The sequence below is a fragment of the Periplaneta americana genome, chromosome 6 (assembly GCF_040183065.1).
Source record: "Periplaneta americana isolate PAMFEO1 chromosome 6, P.americana_PAMFEO1_priV1, whole genome shotgun sequence".
In the NCBI taxonomy this organism is placed as follows: Eukaryota; Metazoa; Arthropoda; class Insecta; order Blattodea; family Blattidae; genus Periplaneta; species Periplaneta americana.
Window position 1 is genome coordinate 140,148,728 of NC_091122.1, and position 25,916 is coordinate 140,174,643.

At 32.3% G+C, this 25,916-nt stretch overlaps 1 protein-coding gene across 3 annotated transcripts in view; it reads left to right on the plus strand.

Annotated features, from left to right (window-relative positions):
• Positions 1-20,283, plus strand: part of LOC138701815 (uncharacterized) — a 103,334-nt gene extending 83,051 nt beyond the window's left edge. For all 3 annotated transcript variants that reach the window (XM_069829091.1, XM_069829092.1, XM_069829093.1), the window contains one exon: positions 1,799-20,283. In XM_069829091.1, the coding sequence (XP_069685192.1) occupies positions 1,799-2,870 (1,072 nt within the window). In that variant the 3' untranslated portion in view covers positions 2,871-20,283. The remainder of the gene's footprint in view (positions 1-1,798) is intronic.
• Positions 20,284-25,916: the final 5,633 nt, after the last annotated feature.

Here is a 25,916-nt window from a genome sequence, read left to right on the forward strand (position 1 = left end):
GCAGTGAAAAAAAGTTCTTAAACCAAAAACAATAAAAGAGAAATTTGCACAGTTTTTGTGGAGAGATGATACATTTGAATACAGTACAGCCCATCAAAATTAGTTGTTATGACCATTTTAATTTAACACTGTGTTGATTGCATTAGTCTACATGCTAATCACATTTCAAATTTTAAGTCAGACTAATTTATTCACAATTAAGAAACTGGTAAACAACAAATTAACAGTTAATATGCAAACAGACATAACCTCAATATTTTGATATTTTGTTTTGATAAGTTTGATATGAACTGGCACTAGTGATGGCAGACATCGCAATTGAATTTTCCAACATGCATTTATCTTAATATTTGCCTCTCTTTATCAGACCTGGTCTACTCTTTACATACCGGTAGTTGTAGAACTCATACATAGTGTTCTGCCAAATGGCAGGACTTTCACTGCAAACCCAGTTTTCTCCAATCTTTCCTATTTTCTGCCTTCCTCTTTGTCTCCTCATATGATCCATATATATCTTAATATCTTTTATCATCTGATATCTTCTTCTCCCCCGAACTCTTCTCCCATTCACCATTCCTTCCAGTGCATCCTTCAGTAGACAGTTTCTTCTCAGCCAGTGACCCAACCAATTCCTTTTTCTCTTTCTGATCAGCTTCAGCATCATTCTTTCTTCACACACTCTTTCCAACATAGCTTCATTTCTTATTCTATCTGTCCACTTCACATGCTCCATTCTTCTCCATATCCACATTTCAAATGCTCTCAATATTATGACATGTTGAAATTTAGTTTCACGTGCATTTCTGCTTTAAACTGATTATAAGTTAGTTCTTTTATAGTGTCCGTACACTGAAACTAGAACTAAGCATTGAAAACAGACTGATAAAACAAAGAAACTATTTTCAAATTCCTTATATTCTGGAGCTTCTTAAAAAAGAAATTCTATTTACATCATCTTCATTGAGAGTACCGGTATCTAGTGAAATTTTAAGAATGCAAATGTCTTTATGCAACTGATCTACCAGTACGTAAATATTGAATTGAAGACCATTAACTAAGATTTCTAGGTCAGTCCATGTGCATAGAGTTTTCAAAGATAAAACAGACAAAAAAAACTGGCAACTCAAAATTATACTAATTTGAAAGATATTAAGCTTTGTCAAAAAGAAGAGTTGCACTTAACTCAAACTTCTATCTACATCATCTGTGCTCAAAATGTGTTACTGATCGGTCTTGGTGAAGTAAAAACTTCCTCCAGGACACTGCATATGATTCCTGGTCAATCCCACCGAATCCTGGACCCTAATATCAAAAAATGTAAGAGACTTAATATATAGTTTTGATTATGTTATTCTTAACTTCACTGATGTTGACAAGAATAGTACATTAAGAAAGATCTGGTCTGTTCTATTTTATGTAGGTATAGATGAAAACATGTCATTATCTAGTCAAAAGTTGTAATATGGTTGCTTCTTTAATCCAAAACAAGTGATTTGATATTATATCGTTAGTATTACACAACTGTGCATGCATTAAAGCTGCTCTTGGCACAATATAAGGATACAAGAAGAAACCAGTATTTAAAAAAAAGTATTTTGCTACGCTACTTTTGGTTTTGACAGAAATTTTGGTTTTGGTTTTGGGTATAGGATTTTTAAGCACTTTCGAAAGAATCTGTGTTTATAGTATTTTAACAAATTTTACTTTATTCATATATGTAGAGAACATTTTATATTGATTTTTAAATATTAATTTTCTGAAGTGTTATATTAATAAATGTTCTATTTCCTATTTACAGTGACCACTCAAATATTGATATTTCTCACACCGCTGATATCTCAGTCAACAATGCAAGTATTGATAAAGTAACCATTGACGGTAATACTGTTAATATCATTAAAACTCCAGAAGAGAAGAAGAATATAATTGATATTGCTGAGAATACCAATGGCAATACTGCTGCTAGTAATATTAGTGACGTACCTGATGACAAAGAACATATAAATGAATCTGAAATGACAATTACTGAAAAAATGCTGACAGTAAGTACAATTAGTGGAAGTGGCATTAAAATCAGTGCCCCTGGACTCAGTAACATAACAGACATCTCTTTAAATTCAGATACTTCAATGAGCACTGTCAGCAACTTTACAGCTACATCTGACGATGATCTTATTTCATCCACAAACGAAGACCACAAAGCCACAGATGCCACAAATACAAACTCCGACATCACTAAGAGGGTAGGTAATGATAAAATGAATTCTACTCTTACAAAACATAACACTACGCTAACTCACAACACTGTAACCAGTAATACAAATTCAAAAATGCCAACCAACACTACCAGTAAATATATGCAGTCTTCTACTACAAGTAGCAATACAGATGATGACATCATAATTCCAAACTCAACCCAAGAAAGTATTACAAACAGCATGGTCACAGTCACGAATACGTATTCCACTGCTAGTGAGCAGGTTGTTACACTAACGACTGTAACTGAAGAGGAAATGGATTTAGACACATTTTTTGAGACCAGTACAGCGTCTACTGAACAAAGTAACAGAGTGACAACTCTAACTGAGAGTGAATTTCAGTTTAATACCGAATTCACAGAAGAAACGAGTGCAGAAAGTGATAGTACAACAGTCTATAGTACAGTATCTGATATAACTTCCACAGAACCCTTCTTAATCAGTAGCAGTAGTGCTGACAGCGATGACGATTGGATATTCACTGAGGAAGAGGAAGATGATGCTACTTTCATTCCAGAGATGCCATCAATAGAAAGCGATCCAATGGCGTTAAAAGAACTTCCCAGGCCCATGGTGTTTGAAGATGATGAAACAAGCAGGCATTTGATGTAACATATCAACAGTGGTAAGTTAAGTAAAGTGAAAATATGTATTAAAGTCTTACTTGATAAATATGTTTAAATTGGGAAACAAAATGGTGAAGAATAGGTACATCATGTACTCCAGTACCTATATCATACGAGTAGTAATGAGAAACAAAAGTTTTGTAAGATAAATGGAAGTGCTCATAAATAAATGGATCAAAATAAGATTCATCAGAAGAATGCTTACGTATGATTAGTGAATAGTATACTATTAACAGTAACTCAAGTACGAATGCTAAAGTATGGTAGGTATAGGTCTTACATAAGACATAAGAAGTTGGCCTATAGGAACTCTTATTTCTTCTCTTGTACGAAATATTAAGTAGTCTTTCATGATCAAGTCTCAGAATTCAGTGTTTATTAAATTGAAGAGTGTGATCCCAAAACACGTTGAGTCCATTTTTAGCCACCGGTCTAGGAACTAAGCAAATTTTCAACTGACATGCACAATAACACAAACTTTTAGACAAGGATTGGCGTTGTTTTGGAAGAAAATAAGCTTAAAATACAATGGAAGAGGTCTCAAACACAATCATATATATGTATAAATCATAAAAATGGCTAAATGCTGTGTAATTAATAACTCTTGCTGTTAGTGTTTCTGTGAAATGTGGTAAAAACATTCTTTGTAGCAGTGAGAAGTATTTTCAGAACTGTTCACAATTTTGGGTAGACTTCCATGTTTGTGCGTGCTTAGGTAGTTATAAATTGAATTAGGAGCAACAAGAGAAGAAATAAAGAGTTACGAAAACATGCATCATTTGAACCTGTAATTATATTGTTAAATAGAACATTTTCACAGTGCTGGTCACTGTCCAACAAACAATGTATATATAATTACTGTTGGAATATTATTGCCTAACGAAATTTTAATGTGAGAAATATATAATTAAATGAGTATAAGCATTTCATAATGTTATACACTGTTTTATTCTACAAATGATCTCATATTTATTATTTTTATTGGGTATCTTTAAATGTGACAATACTTATTTTTCCTGTCCACACTTTAAAAAATGTGCAAGGATATTAAACGTGAAATATATTAAATAAATTATGGTGTAAAATTTCAGTCTGAACAATTCACGATTCGTTCTATAACTATCTTATATTTAAACGAAGATCACATTCTTTTATTAAACATAGGAGATATAAGAATTTGAAATAATAATTTAACTTCTAAATTTTATTTGGTATATAATTTTAGATTCCATATCCCTTAATAAAACATTACAATAGTTGTTTTCACAGGACATTACAAAGTACAATAATGATCATACAAATGTATTTCTTGTTTTATGTAGAAGCATAAGATATACAATTTATTTGCCTGCTTCAGTTACTACTGTTTTAATTATAAAGTGTAGTACCCGTAAGTGGAATGCGACTTCTGTGGTAATAACATAACATATCTGGCTGTGAAATACTTTGTCCTACTATTCATCAAATTTATAATAAGGAATACAAATTAAGTCCCACCGAATACACTTTAATTACACCGGAATGTCTTTCAACTTTGTTTATAACAGAGAAGCAATGAGATCTCATAATGCAAATTATTATTGCAAATAGGAATATGAAAATTATTTATATGATAATTCATATAAATATTACTGCTGCTTATCATATACTAGTTGAGTGCTTTTTAAAATTTCGTTTTAAATTAAAATAATTTATTGTGATTACTGAACCAACACAAAATATTTTTTATTATGGCATGCATATTGCATTTTCATTATAAGTGGAACTCTGTAGAAATAAGGGTTTGCAATTACTCTGTTATTAATGATGTGATCCTTCTAATATTTTATGACTAATTTATAAATTATATTCGTCAACTTAGTAGAATCGTCCATTATATATATACCTGATAATGTATTATAGTCATTAAGACTACTTAATTCAGAAAGTACAGTATTTTTTTAATTTTAAATGTAACCAGTACATGGCTCTGTATGTGAATGTTTGTATTTCCTTTAGGAATATATAGATGGGAAAGGGGTAGTTCCAAATCAAACTTTTAGCCAATAACATCAACTTAGCTTTACCATTAAAGAATAAAGGAACGTCAGTAAAATTTGTGCCCTTTGAAAAACAAGTTTATTATCATTACAATATGAGACAACTATCTGCTTAATATGTAATTAAACTTGTGATCCAGAGCATACATGAATGACAATATTTTTATTCAAAGTTTTGGAGAAACAAGATAAGTTTTACACTAATAGAAGGTTCATCAGTGCAAAGGTGATGGCAATGAATTACTTCGTATTAAACAAAACAATCAGTCTCCAATCATATTTATCATATAATCTCTGGAATAGCAGTACAGTAAACAATAGACATTCTGTCATAACATGTTATTCACACATCAGCTTTAATTTATTTAACATAGTTTATCAGAAGTAATATGAAATTTCATACTCGAGGACAACGAGAAAGAAAATTAAATAGGTACCTATTTTGTGGAAATATGAGGAAAAAAAAAAAAGAGAGAAAATGTGAAATCAAAAGACTCTCAATCTGACATAATTCTCAAAGCAAATAAAGTTTGATTCTTACAAAATTCATAAAAGGCCCTAAACAGTCTCAACAAACAAAATTTACGTATTAGCTACTCACGAGGAAAATGTGGTAGGTCACGAGGACAAAAAGTACTATGTTACAAACTAAATAAGTCACGTGACGTAATTTGACATAACACAAAAATAATACAAGGACACCATAAGTACCCAAAGCACAAATGACTCACTGAGACTCCATTTAAGACCTAACTACGAAACACGCGTGAAGGTTAAGACATAATTGTTGACTAAAAAAGATGCAACAAATTTAGTACAAAGACTGAGGAGTTATTTCCAGGACAAGATACTCTAACTGTCGTAACAATGTCTACATTCACAGATCATTTCTAGTAACAATACCGTACTAGCAAAGTAACAAATAATGGATCATAAATAATAATAATAATAATAATAATAATAATAATAATAATAATAATAATAATAATAATAATAATAACAACAACAACAACAACAACAACCATAATCCCGTGGGCGACAGTCCATAGAGGACCAAAGCCGACTCGCTGATTTCTACCTCCCGTCTGCCTAGGTGAAAGATCATCCAACCAGTAGGGAGGTAACATGTGGTTAGCATGATGATCCACTCAATCATTGTAGCTGGCTTGCACAATCGGATTTTGCTACCTCATACTGTAGCTCCCCCAATTCATAACGATGCTAGGTGGGCACTGGTCCCATACACTAGCAGATATTTTCTCCTTGCCCTCGAAGACTTGTACCAGAGCTCATTCCATAACTCAGTCCAAGGTGGACTACAGCGCTTTGGCGCAGAACGCTATTTAGCATAACAATGTTAAAAATATGTTACAAAAATATTGAACTTCCCGGTGTTACAAATATTATATCAATGGCTAATTAATATGTATTGTAAAGATTACTCAAAGTGTTTCTCTAAAAGTGATAATAGGCTGTAAGTGACAATTTATAAGACAAATCTCAATATTTGAAATAATGGACAGTGGACACGATCAAATGACTGTGAAATAAATACTAATTGCGTAATAACTTGAATATTAAAATAATATAGAGGAAAAAGGAATAACTAACAATAGAAGTTATTTAACGACGATTTCAAATACATCAGTCTGACATGAGGCAGATTTTTCGTATACCAACTACTAACGATGACAATAAGCTACTATTTATTCAAAGAGAAATAACTATTTTAAATAAGTAGAAAAACTGAAGACTTATTGACTTAATATAAGTACTACATAGTATAAATATGTTCAAAATAAGACTAACAGTTATTAAAGTGAGACTAACTTAAGTTAAGAGAGAGACTTAATTTGATAATATTTATTAAACATTGAGGCTGTTTTCGGACAGTTCTCTAAACAACAAACATGTTCTGAAAACATGAATGAGTAAAACATTCAAGTGGACCTAATATTAGAGACTACTACTACTACTACTACTACTACTACTACTACTACTACTACTACTACTACTACTACTACTACTACTACTACTACTACCACTACTACCACCACTACCACTACTACTATTACTACCAACACCAATACTATTATTACACCAAGATCGCCAATAATACCATTATTATGGTAATATACTGTAAGTTAACGACATTACACATGTGAGTTAATAAGTCATTGCATTGGAACAAATTGGAAAGCTAAAAAGTGTTGGTATAAGTAACATATTAACTTAAATAACTGACATTAAATTCAGACGCGATTTTATTGTGAAACGTTTTTACAAACTATATCATCAGACGTGATAATGTTGTAAGAATTTTTATTTTTTTAACGACTATTTCCAGACGTGATTATATTGTGACAATTTTTAATTGACAATTTGAGACGTGTTTATATTGTGACAACATTTTATATTGTCAGACATAATTACATTGTGGCAAAACTTTAAAACTACTTAAGTCAACGCGATTGAAATCTGACAAAAGTTAAAACTATTTACGTCAAATGTGAGTGTGTTTTGTCAATATTTAAACAAGTAAAGTCCGACGTAATTATATTGTAATAAATATGTAGTGTTGGACGAGATTATATTGCGACAAAAATTTAAGCGACTAACTTCAGACGTAATTATGTTGTGACGGTATTTTTAAGGAAGTAACGTAAGACGTAACTAGGCCCTATATACTGTATTATAATGACAAAATTTTACACAACTACTGCGATACGTGATTATATTATTTTGACAAAAGCTTAAAGACCTAACTTCTTACGTGATTAAGTTCTGACGTCAACATAGTTACATAGTAACACATTTGTAACATATTAACATGAAATATTATTGTGTTGTGACAATGTTTTAAGAAACTAACGGCAACATGATTATATTGTGACAAAATTTTAAACTGACGTCAAACATGATGACAAAGTGTTAATTAATATCAGATGTGATCATATTGTGGCAGAATTTTAACAACTAACGGTAAGACGTGATTATATTGTGACAATTTTAAACTGCAGTTTTTCATAACATCAACGTGACTACATTGTGACAAAGCTTCATGCTATTAACGTCATTGGTTGACTTGAGACAATTTTAAGTACGGTACTAGACATGACGACGGGGTGAATTTTAAACATCTAACGTGAGACATAATTATATAAGAACAAACATTCTAACTAATAAAGTCTGACGAGATTTTATTATGACATTTTAAACTTGCAATATCAACTCATTACACTGTGACAATATTTTTAACAGGTAATGCTACACGTGATTATACTGTAAAACATTTTACACAACAAACATCAGACTGGTTATACCGTGACAACATTTTAAACGACTAACAATAGACGTGATTTTGTTGTGACAAAATTTTAAACCATTAATGTAAAAAAAAAAAAAATGTAAAGCAAATTAAACTACTGACGTAAAACGTGATTATACGTATTGCAAATAAATTAAACTGCTAACATCATAAGTAATTATATTTCGAAAAAGAAACTGAAGAATTAACCTCAAACGTAATTACATTGCGACAAAATTTCAAACGACTAAGTTCAGCTTTTCTTGCAGCAATAGTTTAAATAATTAATGTAAGACGAGACAATATTGTAACGCAATTTAAACTAATAACTTAAACATGGTTATATTTTGACAAATTTTTAACTAGTAACGACAGATGTGATTGTGTTATGACAATATTTCAAACTACTAATTTCAGAAGCCGAACGAGATTATATTATTGTGACACAATTTTAAGCAAATACTTTCAGATTTGATTATATTGCCACACAATTTTAAACGACAAACGTCAGAGATAACCATGTTGTGATAACATTAAAAAAAAGTAAGGTAAGAAGGGGTTACATAATGACAAAAAATTAAACGTATGACGTAATGTTGTGACAACCTAATTGAAATCAGATGTGTTGACAAAATCTTGAACATCTCACGTTAACGTAATTCAATTGAAGACCTGAATTGACAAACATCCTAAGTCCATTGAAGAAAAGTTTTCAGGAGAGCATAAAAACTATGTAGGTTTGCCATATTATATGAGTATTAAAATAAATATTCGTATAATTAAAAAACACAGGCTTAGAGTTGGAATTGGGATATTTATTTTACGGGATAGTAGCAAAACACAATATACGTCAGCTAAAAAGTCAAATTAGGCTAATATTGGACTCAGGAATTTTGGTCAATTCAGGTCTTCAATTATATTGTGACAAAAAATCTTTGAGCTGTTAGGATTAACGTCAAACGTGATTGTATTATGAAAATATTTTGAGCACCTACTTTATCAAACGTGATTATATTTTGAAAAATTGTAATCAACTAACGTCAGATATGATTATATTGTGACAAATTTTTAAATTAATAACTTCAGACATATTTACATTGTGGAAATATTTTTAATTAACAACATATTGTGACAAAACTTTAAGCTACTTATGTCTACTTGATTATAATCTGGCAAAATTTTAAGATCTTAACATTAGATGTGATTGTCTTGCAGCAATAGTTTTAAGTAACTAACGTCAGACATGATTACATTGTGACAATTACGTCGGACCTAATTACATCGTAACAAAATTTCAAACTACTAACTTTAGACTTGATTCAAATTCAAAATTTCAAATTTATTTACAATTTACATTTGAATTGAATACATATGAATAGATACCCGAAATGAGCATATACTCGTGATTACTTGGTAACAATACTTTAAACACGTAGTGTTGGGCGAGATTATATTGTGACATAATTTCAAGCAACTAATTTGAGACGTGACAAAAAAAAGCTTGAGACGTGGTTATATTTTGACTAACATCTGACGTAATCATGTTGTAAAATATCTTAAACAAACATCAGATCTTATGACGAAACTTTAAACTATCGTAGTATAATAAAAGGTGATATTTGACTAAAGCTTAACTGATTATGACGTGATTACGTTCTAATAAAATTTTAATCTACTAACATCTACGAGATTATAGCTATTGTGATAAGAAACTTTCAACTATTAACAACAGACGTGACTGTGTTGTGACAATAATAAAAACTATCGCTAGACGTGATTACGTTGCGACATTTTAAACTATCAACGTTAGACGTGATTTTAAACTAACAGGTCTAACTTCAGACGTACTTATATTATGACAAATTTAAAACCACTAATATCAGACATGTTTATAACCTATTGTGATCAAATTTGAACAACTACTTTCAGCTGTGTTTGTGTTGTGAAAGTATTTTAAATAACTAATATTAGAGGTGACTGTGTGACATAATTTCAAACAACTAATGTCGGACGTGATTACTTTGTGACAATATTCTGAATACATAACATCAGACGTGATTCTAATGAGACAAATTTTTAAATGATTAACGTCAGGCGAATTTATATTTTGACAGAAACTCAAATTAATAACTTGATACATTATACTGTTACAAAATTTTAACTATTGACGGCAGATGTGACTGTACAACGACAATATTTTAATAATAAACGTCGGACGAGATTATACTGTGACAAAATTTTAAACGACTAAGACCAGATGTAATTATTTAGTGACGATATTTTAAAGAAGTAACGTAAGACATGAATATAATTATGAAAACATTTTAAACAACTAATGTAGGACATAGTAATATTGTGACAACTTTAAACAAGTGAAGTGAAACGTATTTTGTTGCGACAACATTTTAAACCAATGACGTCAACGTTATATTGTGACAAAAGACTGTAATCTACTAATGTCAGACGTGTTAGTGTAATGACATTATTTTGAATAACTAACGAAAGACTTCATTGTATTGTTAAATAATCCATCTCATGATAATTTAAAGTTAACTTCAAGAGTATTTAGCCTATTTGTAACATTTTAAAGTAACGTCAGACGTAATTATATTGTCACAATTTTAAACTGTATATGTCAGCGTAATCAAAGTATGACAACATTTTGAACTACTAACATCATATGAAAGTGTTGTGACAATGCTGTAAACAACTAACGTCGACATAATTACATTGTGGCAATATTTTAAACATCTAAAGTCGGATATGATTATATTGTGATAAAATTTTAAATACTAACTTTAGACGCTATTACTTTGTGACATTATTTTAAACATGTAGAATTCGACGAGATTATATTGTAGCAAAAAATTTAAGCAACTAACTTCTGACGTGACTAAACTCTAACAAAATTTTAAACGACTGATGTTAGACACAATTATTATGTTATGAAAATATTTTAAAGAAATATCGTAAGATGTGACTATATTATGACAAAATTTTAAACAACTATCGTAAGACGTAATTACATTTTGACAAGTGTATAAAAACTATGTCACCGTAATTGCACTGTGACAAGAAAATTTAAATTATTAATATCAGACGGAATTGTGTTGCGACAGTACTTTGAAATACTAAAGTCAGACGTGGTTATGTTGTGACAGATTAAACGCTAACAAGAGACGTTATTGTGACAAAATTTTGAGACTAAATTAAAGCTAACATGAGACATTATATTGTGACAAAATTTGAAGTCACTAACGACAGACGTGATTGTGTTCTGAAAAATTTTAGACAACTAACGATAGTCATATTGTGACATGATCTTAAACGACTAATATCTGACGTGATTATATTTTGGCAAAATTTAGAACTATTAAAGAATGCAGTTATATTGTGACAAAAATTTGAAAAACTAACCCCAGACGTGATTATACTGCGACAGAATGTTAAACCACTAACTTCAGAGGCGATTTTCTTAGAACAATAGTTTACTGTCTTCGGACAGTTGACTAAACAGCAACAAGATCGATTATAATTCAAATGTGAGAAACTCGGAATGACTGTATCACTAACACAAAATATGATTCTAATGTGACAATTCTGTACGAAACTAACTGCAGACATCATTGTAATGCCAAATATTTTATCACTAGTATTGGACATAATTCTGATGTGACTCTGATGTGACAACACTTACACCGATATTAAAATTTTAACGTGACATCACTCTGAATTACTAACATTGGACACGATTTTTATGCAACTGCACTTTAAATTGCTAACGTTGGGCATAAGTTTGATGTGACATTTTAATTGACTAATATTGGACATGACTATTGCATTGCAACACTTTAATTTATTACAGTCTGACATGATTTTAGTGTGACAACGCTTCAAATCATTAACAGGAACATGACTATAATGTAACAATACTTCAATCACTAACATAGTCATCTTTAGGATGTGTCAACTCCCAACAAGACTAACGTCAGACATAATTCTAATGTGACTCGAGGTTGATAATAATGGACATGATTCGTATATCAAACATTTAAAGTATTAATATTGGACATGACTCTGAGGTGACGAAATTTGATATCACTAATATCAAACACTATTCTTATATCACAAAACTTCAAAATACAAACATCAGACATGATTTCAATATGATAAGTAAAAGCGTAATATCACAGATAATTCTAGTAAGGCGACATTTTAAACCACTGACATCAGACATTATTGTGATATGTAACTTTAAATTTTTAATCACGAAAACTAATTTATTACTTTCTGGTAATTTTTGTTTATTTTCTCATACAATTAGAGTTAATTAATAATTCTTAAATATTGTTGAGTAAAGAAAATTAAATGCAACACCAATTTTGATTCTGATTTGAAACTACTTCAACGTTCTAGACATGATTATACTGTATTAGCATCTTAAATTACTAAATTTAGATATGACTGTAATTCGACAACATCTGAAAACGTAAAACATCAATTCGAAGAATAAATTATTTTATTGTGACAATGTGACAATATTTAAATCATTAACTTCAGACATGACTCTACACAAATGCTATGTTAGACCACTAATAAGACATGTACAATGTGTCAACACTTCAAATGACTAAAATAACGTATATCCCTGACATGGAAACACTTTATAACTAGTATGAGACAGGATTACAATTTCAGAAAACTTCAAAATCATTAATTAATATGAGACACGGCTTTGATGCGACATCACTTCAACTATAACTCATTTATAGACACTGTTATAATATATGAACACTAATGTACATGATTTTGTGTCATTATCATCAATCAGATAAGTGCGTATGTGACAATAATATAAGTGACAAATATTAGACATGACTATAATATAATAATGCTTTGCATCGTAACGTCAGATATGATTTTTTAGTAACAACTATTTATAAGTTGTTATTAGACATAATTCATTTGTGACAATATTTTAAACCACTAGCTACAGTTTAGACGACTAGTATTAGACATGAATCCGACGAGTTAACACATTTTATAATTAACTTCGGACATGATTTTTATGTGACAACACATGAAACAATTTACAATGACTCTGATGAGAAAACATTTAAGCAGCCAATGTCACATACGATTTTGATTTCAGAATTTTTCAAATCAGTACTAGATATATCACGGTATTAGGTTACTTTAGATCACCATCAGACGTGACTGTCATTAGTAGTCTATTAAATCCTCCAACGTAAGACATAATTCTGTTGTGACAACTATAGAACATTTACGTCAGATTACGACTCACTGACGTCATATAGCCTATATTAACTTATGAACAGTACTACACATTACTGACATAGGACATGATTATGTAAAAATTTAAAGTAAATGAATTCTCATTTTAAATCACTAATATCAGATATAATTATATTATTGCATAACGAAGTATATCAAACAGAGAAGTATGGCCATTTCTGCATAAGAAATAAGCTTAGACCAGTAACTTCAGACACAATTCTGACGCTGAAAACTTTTAAATTAGTAATATCGTACCGTACTTCACTGTTATGTGACAATATTTACCGTATTTACTCGAATCTAATGCGCACCTCAATTTTTTAATGTTTATTGGTGAATGTAATGCGCAGCTGTAAAGCTGGTATTAAATTTAATTTTACTTTATCCCTCTACCTGTCTACACTTGCCTTGATATGCTACGGGCCGCAGCCACCTCATTAGCTTTACCGGTACTTCTAATTGTATCACTAGTCACAAGGAGCCCACTGGATTTCAAAACCTCTACCTCAGAATAAAAGGAGCATCTCCTGCGGACCTCTGGAAAAAGAACTAGGGAAGAGACTAGTGAAGTGCTTTGTATGGAGTGTGGCATTGTATGGGGCAGAAACATGGACATTACGACGAAGTGAAGAGAAGCGAATAGAAGCATTTGAAATGTGGATATGGAGAAGAATGGAATGTGTGAAGTGCACAGACAGAATAAGAAATGAAGCTGTGTTGGAAAGAGTGGGTGAAGAAAGAATTAGGCTATGCTGAAACTGATCAGAAGAGGAAAGGGAATTGGTTGGGTCACTGCCTGAGAAGAAACTGCCTACTGAAGGATGCACTGGAAGGAATGGTGAATGGAGAAGAGTTCGTGGCAGAAGAAATCAGATGATAGAAAACATTAAGATATATGGATCATATGAGAAAACAAAGAGGAAGGCAGAAAATAGGAAAGATTGGAGAAAGCTGGGTTTGCAGTGAAACACCTGCCCTTGGGCAGAACATTAAATGAAATGAATACATAAGAATGTCTTCCTTTTCGTGGGTCGGTGAACTTCTTCCTCGTCGCTTTAGAAGCAAATGTCGCCATTCTGTGTTGGCACCATAAGCGAATGTTGCTCTCTGCTGCACCGAATTCTTTTGCAGCCTGCCTGTTTTCATGACTTTCAGCATAAAATATAACCTTTCGTTTGAAGTTTGCTTCATAAGACACCCTTCGCTTTTTGTCTTCCATCTCTTGATCAAGTACAATTCACTTTGGAGTTTAACCGGTTTTAACAACAATGCCTACAAAAATACGGAAAGCCACCGGCGTAGCTCAGTCGGCTAAGGCGCTTGCCTGCAGATCCGGAGTTGCGCTCGGACGTAGGTTCGATTCCCGTTTGAGCTGATTACATGGTTGGGTTTTTTACGAGGTTTTACCCAACCGTAAGGCAAATGTCAGGTAATCTATGGCTAAACCTCGGTCTCATCTCGCTGTCACCAATCCCAGCGACGCTAAATAACCTAGTAGTTGATACAGCGTCGTTAAATAACCAAGTAAACAAAATATGGAAGCGCATAAAGTGTGGACGTTGAGGAACTACGAGCAACGAGGTAACCCGAACATAATCGATGCACACGCAGAATCTAAGCAGAGCGATAAGAAGAATTTTCGATTCTAATGCGCACCCCGATTTTGGAGACTAAATTCAGCTCAAAAAAGTGCGTATTAGATTCGAGTAAATACAGTAGCCTACATCATTGATATCGGACATGACTGTAATGTAGCAGCACTGTTTTAATGTATTACATACACTTATAATGTAACAACAACTTTAGATCACCATTAATGATTTTAACCTGGATTTACTTAAAATCAATAAGAACAACATACGTGATCTTGAGCTGACAGTGCTAACTGAGGAATGACTGAATTACAAATGCTGAAGTTGATATGACTCGACAATTTACTTGTGCACTGCATTTCATTTCTGAACATGGATTTTTACCTTCTGACAATATTATATTGTTGAAATACATAACGGACTACTACGACATGACAATAGGTGAACTGAAGAACACGTAGTGAAACTTCTGAGAAGAGTCAGATCATGAACTAGATAACGCAAGACAACACACAGAAAACTGACATATGCTAGTATTAAGTTTATTTGCAGAGAGATAAACGAAATACAAAGACATAATTATTGTATTAACATTTTTCTACTGTTCCAATAACTTACATAAAACAACATTAAGACATGACAAAGATAACGGACAATGCAATTTCCTTAAAATGAACTCTTAACAACTTGCCTTGTTACTTCGAAGTTACATCTTAGGTGACTGCATAATATAAATTACAATGACATTTGTTTTACTTTAATTTCACAAGTGATCGCTCGAACGATGGTTATTCTAGTGATCAGCCAAAACACAAAGAAGTACAGATTGAACATTAACTGACCAAATACCTGCATGGAAATTAGGGAAATACAAAGGCTGAAATACGTAACTTCATTATCATCTGAACAAACTGGTCCATTCCTTTTCCATTTAAATGGAGACTGCGTACCACCCTAAATGCACGAATGAGAGAATACTTGAACGAAGATGCTAACACACTCCTCTAGTATTTATGACTACTACAGCTATAGACACATAAATGTACTTATTAATTAATACCATCTGACATTACGACTTCAAACGTGACTTGAAACTCCGAAGTTAATTACGACTTTACAAAAGGTGGTCTTGACTGAAAATGTAATAGCAAGAATGATAGACGCAACAGAAAATGACTTGGAAGCAGTAGATGGCATAAGGATAATAACAAGGTGGCAATAAAACTAAACATTAAATTTAATAAATAATCATGAAAGTTTGACTGTATTCTATTATAGTACTCAAACGTTCCACAAAGAAGCTCGTCAAAATTTTTGTTAATAATAATATAATGCATCTCATTTGTGTTTCACTCTTATAAACATTAATAACATTAAGTATTAATATTTTTCCACTACTTACATATAAAGAGGGCTTTGTCCAGTCGCTCATAGCAACCTAAACAATGACTTTATTCACTACTGATATTCTATTCACTCCTAGAAATGCATTTAAAATGTAAAACAATTATTAGACTAAACACACAATAAAACCAACTAGACCACAAGCAAGAGTCCTTACATCCTTTTCAATTTTTCTGAAAGGTACGCCAATATGATTTCTTCGTTAACGCCTTTCACGTTCCTATTTTCTCACTCACAAAATAACTTACATTCTTTCTGATAAATAGATGCAGATTTTTGTGGAATTAACGTGGACACAGCCGCTTTGGCGACATTAAGGACTTAGTCCGGTAAGAAAATTTCTTTATGCGACATTTTGCTTCCGAAGAAAAAAAAATTAATTTATTTATTCTGTATCCGACATTGTTGTCTTCATTACTATTCTTTAAAATTTAAATCATGGCCAACTGTATATAATATTTAATTGAACTAACCATGGACAACAGTTGGCTTTGAATCAAATTATAAAAAAATGAGCCTAATATTTAATTTAAATTAAAAATTATTTTCACAGAAATATTACTTTCGTATTAGTAGTGGAAAAAATATTGTATGCAACACGAGATTTAATAGATTTTATTCACGCGTGGAAATTTTCTGCTGAGGAGATAAACTTTCCACTCTTGTATAAAATGTTACTTAAGTCTCTTGTCACATAAATTACTATTATAGTAGGGCTTCCTATTATAATATAAATAAATGACAGACGATAACTTCATACGTTGTTGAGAAGACAAACCAAAAGGCCTGTAATATAGTCAAATCATAACTCTAGTTAAAGGCAAGAAAAGAAATTGACGCGAAGAACTCCATATTGACAAATCATATCGAGGCAAGAGACACAGACATAGGGAATAATAATTTAACGACTGACGTCTTTGATAGTGTTAAACCATGACGATACACACTTAGTTACCTCAGCATGTCATTACTGTTATACGTGACGTTACTTTGGAGTGAACCTCAACGAATGACGTTAAATATAAATTTAATACTGAATAGTTTTATAATTTTAAAATAGGCCTATAACATTAAGTAACAAAAACCACTACACTGCAGCGAATTTATAAAAAGAATGGGACTTAATACGTATGATGCAGGACGAGAAGACAGGCATCCTAACAAAGAAAGAAGAAAAAGTCACAATAACGTATGAACAGTAACGTTTCTGACACGACGAAAATACACGATTGACTACGATGAATAACGTGAAAACGGGTCTTGAAGGACTTTTTAAATATAGGCCTACTGTTGCTATAACAACTGTAGAATATTTTCTGTCTTGTAATTAAAAGTATCGCTAATTATATCACTTTACGACGTTATTGCATTTTGGGAAGGTTGTGAAACTGTTCGTTAAAGAAGTCATTATTATAAAAAACATGGTCAAATTCGAATTTTATCTCAAAAATAACTTCTGTTCAATTAAAGTGTACAATTAGAAACACAGAGGCGAAAGTATACATAAACATTAAAACGATTCTTTCACAAAACGATCGACAGCTTGAAAATTCATAAGCATATTATTTTGAAACACATGGATTATGAATTTATATAGAATTACTAAAAATTAATGGTGCATAGCATTGTTTCTACATCATTTTAAAACATTCGTGAATTTGATTCAAAATTAATTAGTTTACGTATAATTAAGCCTCAGAGGTTACTTACTGAGTGCTATACTATGATACTGAACTAATATTAATATCAGAATAGGATTCATTCCTTCTTTCTGCGTTTATTTTACTTGTCCATTTTAATTACTGACTAGAATTCGATGCGATGTAGGAGAGGATTTATGTACGTGATTGAAGAGAAGCTCATATAGCGGTTCTCTCTGGTCGTGTGGTCAGCATGGCACAGGGCCACCGCTGAAGCGACGCAGGACAATATATGGCAATATTCAAACATCCAGTTCCAATGACAGAAGATACATTTTTCCATTGCCCACGACAGAAATCGAACCGCAAACCACTTGGATGGGAAACACGTAAGCTGTTCATAGAGCTAAGGAGGCGGAATTCATTACTTATACGCGGGAAAAACAGAATTTAAAAGCTCTTTTTCTTTACAGGACAAAACAATAACTTAACTACATATTGTCCCTAATGTCTTAGATACATGTATGTGTGGAGAGTTTTTCACAGGCCCTACCTCTGTCGGTGTTTGCCTTCATCCATTTTTGAGGCCTCTGCGACTTGACATTAGAAGACAGACACACGGAGAGACACCAGTGACGTGGGTAAGCACAACGCCAGGTCTTCATCTGAAACAATAGGCTAATATTGACATTGGACAAGTATGTACGCCCTAGACGTGATTCGATCTCAAGACTATGACGCATTTTATAGGCTACGTCACAGAAGCGTCTTATATTATAAACAGACTACTTAAAAACATACTATCGACCAATTTACAACTACTAATGACGGACAATAGTTAAGGAAAGATGTAAAATTAAGGTAAGAATATTTGAAGTACAGCAATGTTTTACTAAGTAAAAAAGAAGATACTGAAACGAACTGTTGTTACTATTGTTATATAGATATACTTAGGTATATTGCTGCCTATTATAATGTCTTATATGTCCTTTACTTTAAAAAATCATGATAAATCTGACCATACTTAGAGTTGGAAATAATTGATGGTTATAATATTTCGAACAAGCGGTAAGATAAGCATTATGGCTACAACTAATGCTCTAACTAATTTCTTAATAAACATAAACCAATAATATTACTGCACTATAATATTCCACCATGATCTCAACATTATAAATACATGAAATACCCAAGTTGGTCATTCAGACTTCTAATTTAATTTAAATATACAAATACTTTAATATATTTATGTGTAAACAAATTTTGACACGATTAAAATGAACACCATGAAGGGTTCACGGGAAAGCACTGTAGGATTTTACAGATAATGCTTACTGACCTTTTTCCAAGAAAACAATTAATTGGAGGAATTACTGTACTTTGTACTGAGGTGCAGTAAAAATCTCCTTAAGACACAAGGGCTTAATGTCTATTCGTATAATGAGAGAATTACACACGATACATTGAAAACAGCTCTTTGTTAGTTATCATTATCCTAGTATACTTTTATACTGTCTCTCTTGCAGACAATTTGGCATTTTTTCTTAATATTCTACAAACAAATTACGAAGATTTTTATAAAATTTATTGGCCAAAAATAACTATAAGTGATTTGTACGCAATTGCTACGATGAAGCTCAAATAATATTATCATAGCATCTACTCTTTTAAGCAGTTGTTAACATTGTACAGAATAAGAAATTACAGTTGTCAATGATAAGCCTACCTGTAGTGAGCACATTCAATACAAATAAGCATTTTATATAATATTAATAAACTATATTTTAACTTAACGAAATTGTTTATAACTGAGTTCAATTTTGACAAAGTGTTATTATATCTGTGCCTTGATGCAAAATATCTGTGCCAAAGACAATGGCGTTTTACACAATATTATTGATATGAATACAAATACATAAATAACTTATAAAATATAAGGTGTAAATTACTTTTTAAAGTTAAAATATATACAAATATTAAATATAATTATTCCATAATACTTTGAGACACTTGCAACAGTGCACAGATATTTGTGATTATCAATTGTAAAACAGAAGAAAAATATGAAATTTAATGTAACTCGTCAGATGAATGAATAAAATGTTAATCAATTTTAAAACTGTTCGAGTATATTTTTATATTAAAACAGCAATCACCATTACATTTCACAATTCCTTCATTACTCTACTTTTCTCCTGCCAGGAAAGTAAAATAACCTTAAGAGATAATATTGCATTACTTTGTGTGTGTTTTCCTTAACAATAATAATCTTTGAGTCCATAGGTAATAACATCATGAACATTTTTCCACTCTCACTGCCGTAAGTATGCTATTATTACCTTGTTTTTAGGGAAATATGGATTTTACCGTGATAGTGTTGGTTGCTATTGACGACGGGACGTAAGTCACATTGCTTCTCTACATGGCTACGGCTTCTCTAGGGAAGTAAGTGAAAATAATATGTTTCATTCAACAGCAACATAACAACAAATAGAAGAATACGCAAAACTCGATCCTCCCAACAGATCTGATATTAAATAATGTAAAATGAAGAAATATTAAGTAAAATGTGGGAGTGGAAAAAACATTATACGCAATTCCTGAGTTAAGCAGAATTTGTAGTCTCGTGCTACTTAATTGCTACCCTCGCTGTCGATTAGCATAAAAACTACTTACATAAATAACTATATTAAAGTCGTTTTTATAAGATGAAAACTATGGTGTTTGGGTAAAGAGAGGTAAGTTATAAAAATTAGTTTTGAGAAAAATGAAAATTAAACTTCGGACTCTTATTGCAAATAATTTTCTACACAAATAAAACACGTCATATTCAGATACTACAACGACATTGAAACCTTAGCACACGTCCTAGGACCCTGCCAACATGGAGAACTAATGAAAAATTCATGCCAGCATAACATCCGAAAACTAACAGAAGAAGGTCCTTCGAGGTCCATGAAGAAGTGCACTGCAAAGGCGGCGGAATTAGAAGAGCGGACATCGTGGCTCTAGACAAGACTAATAGTAAAGGTTTTATACTGGATCCAACTGTTAGATTTGAGATGAGTCAGACCCAAACATCTGAGGTCAACAAAGAGAAACAACAAATTTACGAGCCTAATATTCCGTATTTTCGAGAAAAATACCAGATGGAAGGCACCTGGGTTTAAAGATCGGAGCGAGGGGCAACATCCCACAAGTAGCTGTTAACCCACTCAAAACATTTGGAATCCATGGCATCATTCCTAAAACAATCACTTCAACCATTAAAGGGTCTGTAGCAATTCTGAAAAACCATTTATACCGAATATCATAATTCCCCCAATTTTTTTCGTTAGTGTGTGATTGTTATAAATATACGTATAAATTATATTATTTCTAAAATTCAAGTTCTAAGTTCACATTTAATTTGACTCGTCTATTTACTGTAATTCGTTATTATTCTTGTACATGTAATATTATTCTGTGTTTTTGGCAATCCAGGATGCCTGGGCAGACGATTTCTTGGAAATACATTATATATTTTGTTTTTTGTACACTCACTTGTGTATTCAATTGGGGAATAAAACTCCAGAGTTCTGGCCCAAAACATTTGGTGAAATTTGTGGTTTACAAAACTACTGCGAAGTACGCTTTTTCCGACCAGTACTTTGCATTATACAGTTTTTTCATTCTACCAATTCGTAACTCTGAACAGTCTCTGTAGTTACGAGGATCTCTACTAGCTGCCTGCAATTTTTATTTATTTTCCATTTTATTTATTGTATTCCATAGATCTTATATCAGCATGGTAGCTTTGAGTTGTGGAACAAGTCAAAATTTATTTTAAAAAATATACAATACATGGCAAGCAGATTAATTCAATTTACAAGCATAGCCTAAGCAATTCATCAGTTAAGTAGGAGGTACGAGTATGCAGAAATGTTGTTAATAATTTTGTTCTGAATCTTTTTTCTTTGCCCTTAAAAACTTTATGAAAATTAGGTAGTGCACTGAAAACTGTAATACATGAATAGTGCACTTTCTTGTAACAGCAGAGACTAACAGAGGAAAGACGGAGGCTTGATTTGAGACAAACAGAGGGTAGATTTGTGTTTTTTTTTTAATTCAAGTCTGACTCAGGGTAAATGGAGATTTGATTTGAGAAAAACAGAGGATAGATTTGTGTCTTTTTTAATTCAAGTCTGACTCAGGGTAAATAGAGGTTTGATTTGAGACAAGCAGAGGGTAGATTTTTTTTAATTCAAGTCTGACTCAGGGTAAATGGAGGTTTGATTTGAAACAAGCAGAGGGTAGATTTGTGTCTTTTTAAATTCAAGTCTGACTCAGGGTAAATGAAGGTTTGATTTGAGACAAACAGAGGGTGGATTTATGTCTTTTTTAATTCACGTCTGACTCAGGGTAAATGGAGGTTTGATTTGAGCCAGAGGGTAGATTTGTCTTTTTTTAATTCATGTCTGACTCAGGGTAAATGGAGGCTTGATTTGAGACAAACAGAGGGTAGATTTATGTCTTTTTTAATTCAATGCATAACACAGCATAGTAAAAGAAGAATACATACATTAAAATATTAAGAATATCAAGATTAATACATGGAATATAATGAATGTGGTTATTTCAATACTACGATTTTTCAAACGAGTTCTCGTTTTAGTAATACTGTACAACAATTTTTTTTTCATTTCCGTACATTTATTTAGAGAAATGTGATTACATTACAGAGTCTACGTAAAGTCATACAGAATTGATCTGTTTTGGTAACAATGATCATTAGAGGAGAAAAATATGTCAACATATATGACGAACATGGAGTAAGACCACAAAGGGAAAAACACTAGAGGAGAAGGATTCGATCCGGTGCTGTGGAGTGAACTTCGGAGTAGCTTAGTGTACGTAGAACCAAGGACACGGGTTCGATCCACGGCCCCGGAGCGAATTTTTCTCCTGTATTAACCATAGTTACTTTAAAGAGATTTATGTGCTACTAATGTTGTAGATAAGATTTTTAAAAATTTATACCGAATACTGGATAACACTATTTCGCCCTGCATAGTTAGTCATTTTGTATTTAATTTGCCAATTCACAAAGAATTTTGGCATTGTTCCTCCTGAATCTAAAAAGAGACCTGCGACTGAACTATTTTTGAGTTTATAACAACGTAAAAATATAGTATTGTTGGCTGATAGATTTTCTTCTTCTCCAACACCAACTTCTATTCTTTGCTCAATGCCACTGGACATTAAATCCACGAGAAAGAAAGAATTCAATTATTTCAACCAACATATTTCCTTTCTTTTACACAAGCCTGTGACTTTCCCATGATATATGGTAACCCTAGCGTTGCAGTTAAAACGTAACGCTGCGGGTTCGATTCCCGATGGGGTCATGGATTTTCTCCAATGATCTAATCCTTCCGGCCGCAGTATGGCAATGCGGTTTACTCAGCCTCAAATAGAAATGAGTACCAGGGGTATTCCCTTAGGATTAAAGACTCGGGCACGTAGGACTGACATCCCTACTGCCATTAATGCCGATTGTCTCTACAGGTGGAGTCTTATCCTCATGTTCCTCTGTGGAACGCCATGGCTTGTAATGGGGACAACTTATTTTTACAGATACCATAAAAGTATGACGTGAAATGATATTTAATTTCAAAAAATTAAATAACGTGAGAATAAATAGATTGTCTATTGTTTATGCCTACCTTTCTTTTCTGAATGGATTTTGTTCTATTCACGAAGAACTCCTGTTGTTATTTGTAATGCTTGCGTTTACTATGATCCATCCTAGGAATCTGTAGAGTAACTTCGCGCATATGGGGGCGGAGTCTATCTGTGCCGGCGTGTATTGCGGGCAGCATCAACTAGAGTCCGCTAAAGTGTAAGATGTTCGTGGTAGAACATAGAGTTCAGCAAGCGATTGCTCGCTTCGTTCAAGCACCAGAGGTCACTGGCCCTAGCCCTCCCACATACAACTTGCCCAGAGGTCTTGTTTCGTCTTTCTACTTCACAGATTCCTGGCACGGACCATAAATTTATTTCAAAAGTCTTGTACGCCTGTCCTTTTTACATTCCTTTAAGTATTTCTTTTTAAATTGAGTTATAATTTCCTTGCTTTTCAAAATTCTAGTTACTTCACACCGAAGTACTGTTGACTGTGATAAAGAACTCAGATTATAGAACTGAAATTATTACGTTTGTAAAGTACGACAAATGTAGTACAATTAGCAGTCTCGAGGTTAGATTCGTTACTTCTTCTATTCACTGATGTGATTTTTTTCCAGATTTCTTTTAAATTTATAGAGAAATGATTCTCATCTTTGAAACACACCACATAATTTGTTACAAGAAACAGAGCATTAAAGACAGCAATGCTTGAGCTTAACACAAAATGAAAGAAATATATACAAAAAATTAATCAGCAAATTCAAGGCAATGGAAAATCATCGAGTTTTAATAGCTACAACTACAGTCTAGTATATACAGTCACGAAGCATGAGTTTATGAGGGTACTAGGAACAACAGACTGTGCAGGTACTATTTCGCATTATCTGTAATGAGGCGATAGTAGCGTTCCTAGTGGTTAGCAACTATCTATGGATGCATATTTGCTACGTATTGAGCTTCGTGACTGTATATACTAGACTGTGCTACAACTGTTTACATTTCATAATAAGCAGTTGGGTTCATGAAAATATAATAAAAGCTTTAATTTTATGAGAAAACACATACACAAAGATTGTAACACAATCATAATTCCATGACGAGCACTGTTACAAGCATTTGTCTCACGACAGGAGAGAATTATGACAGATTACTCTTTCAGTGACACATATTCTCATGAAAATATTGTCTATGGCAGAAAGATTTCGAAGTGACAGCTGCACGAAGAATGACGACACCTGACTACAATCAACAAAAGACCTGAGAAGAGAAGTCTCACCAATATGAAACTACTAAACTGTTAATTGTTAAAGTGACAAACTCTACTAGCGAAAGACACAATACGTCATTAAAGATGTTTGTTATACACTTACAGTCTTACAGTATGAATTCCTTGTAAACAGTGAAGAAAACAAACGCCGAGATAGGAGAATAAGAAGAGGAACATATGTTCTGAAAAAAAATATATATATATGTTTACCAAGTTTGTTAAAGCTCACTCAATTGGGACGGATATTTTCATAAGAACGGACAGATGAACAAACTCAAAATAGTAGTAAGACTAGAATCTGAAAATCAAGATTAGAATGACACCACATATCTAGCAATAATAAGCTTCTCTAAGGGTGTAGTTGCACTTCGTTTTCAATTGAATACAGTGAGAAGGGTCGTTGGGGTCGTTAAAATGTTTCAATTCACGTGATTGATCCATGGATAAAGCCATTTGTAACAACGCCACCGAATTGAATAGATGCTTTCTCAACCTTTCGATCAAATAAAGATAATGGTAGATCCAAACATCGAAAAGTTTCTTGCGTACTTCACCAGCAATGCAAGTTACACTTCTTATAAATAATAATAATAATAATAATAATAATAATAATAATAATAATATAATTAATAATTATTATTACTTTTTATTAAACCGGCATATCTCTATGGAGCAGAAACGTTAATTTTGTATAGAAAAGCAGATATCGAAAACACTGAGAAAAAAAATGCAAAATCATAAGGAAAATTTTAGACCCAAAAGTCATAAGGTACACGTACCAAATAACGCCACCTTAACACTTCAGTCACTTTTGCTCT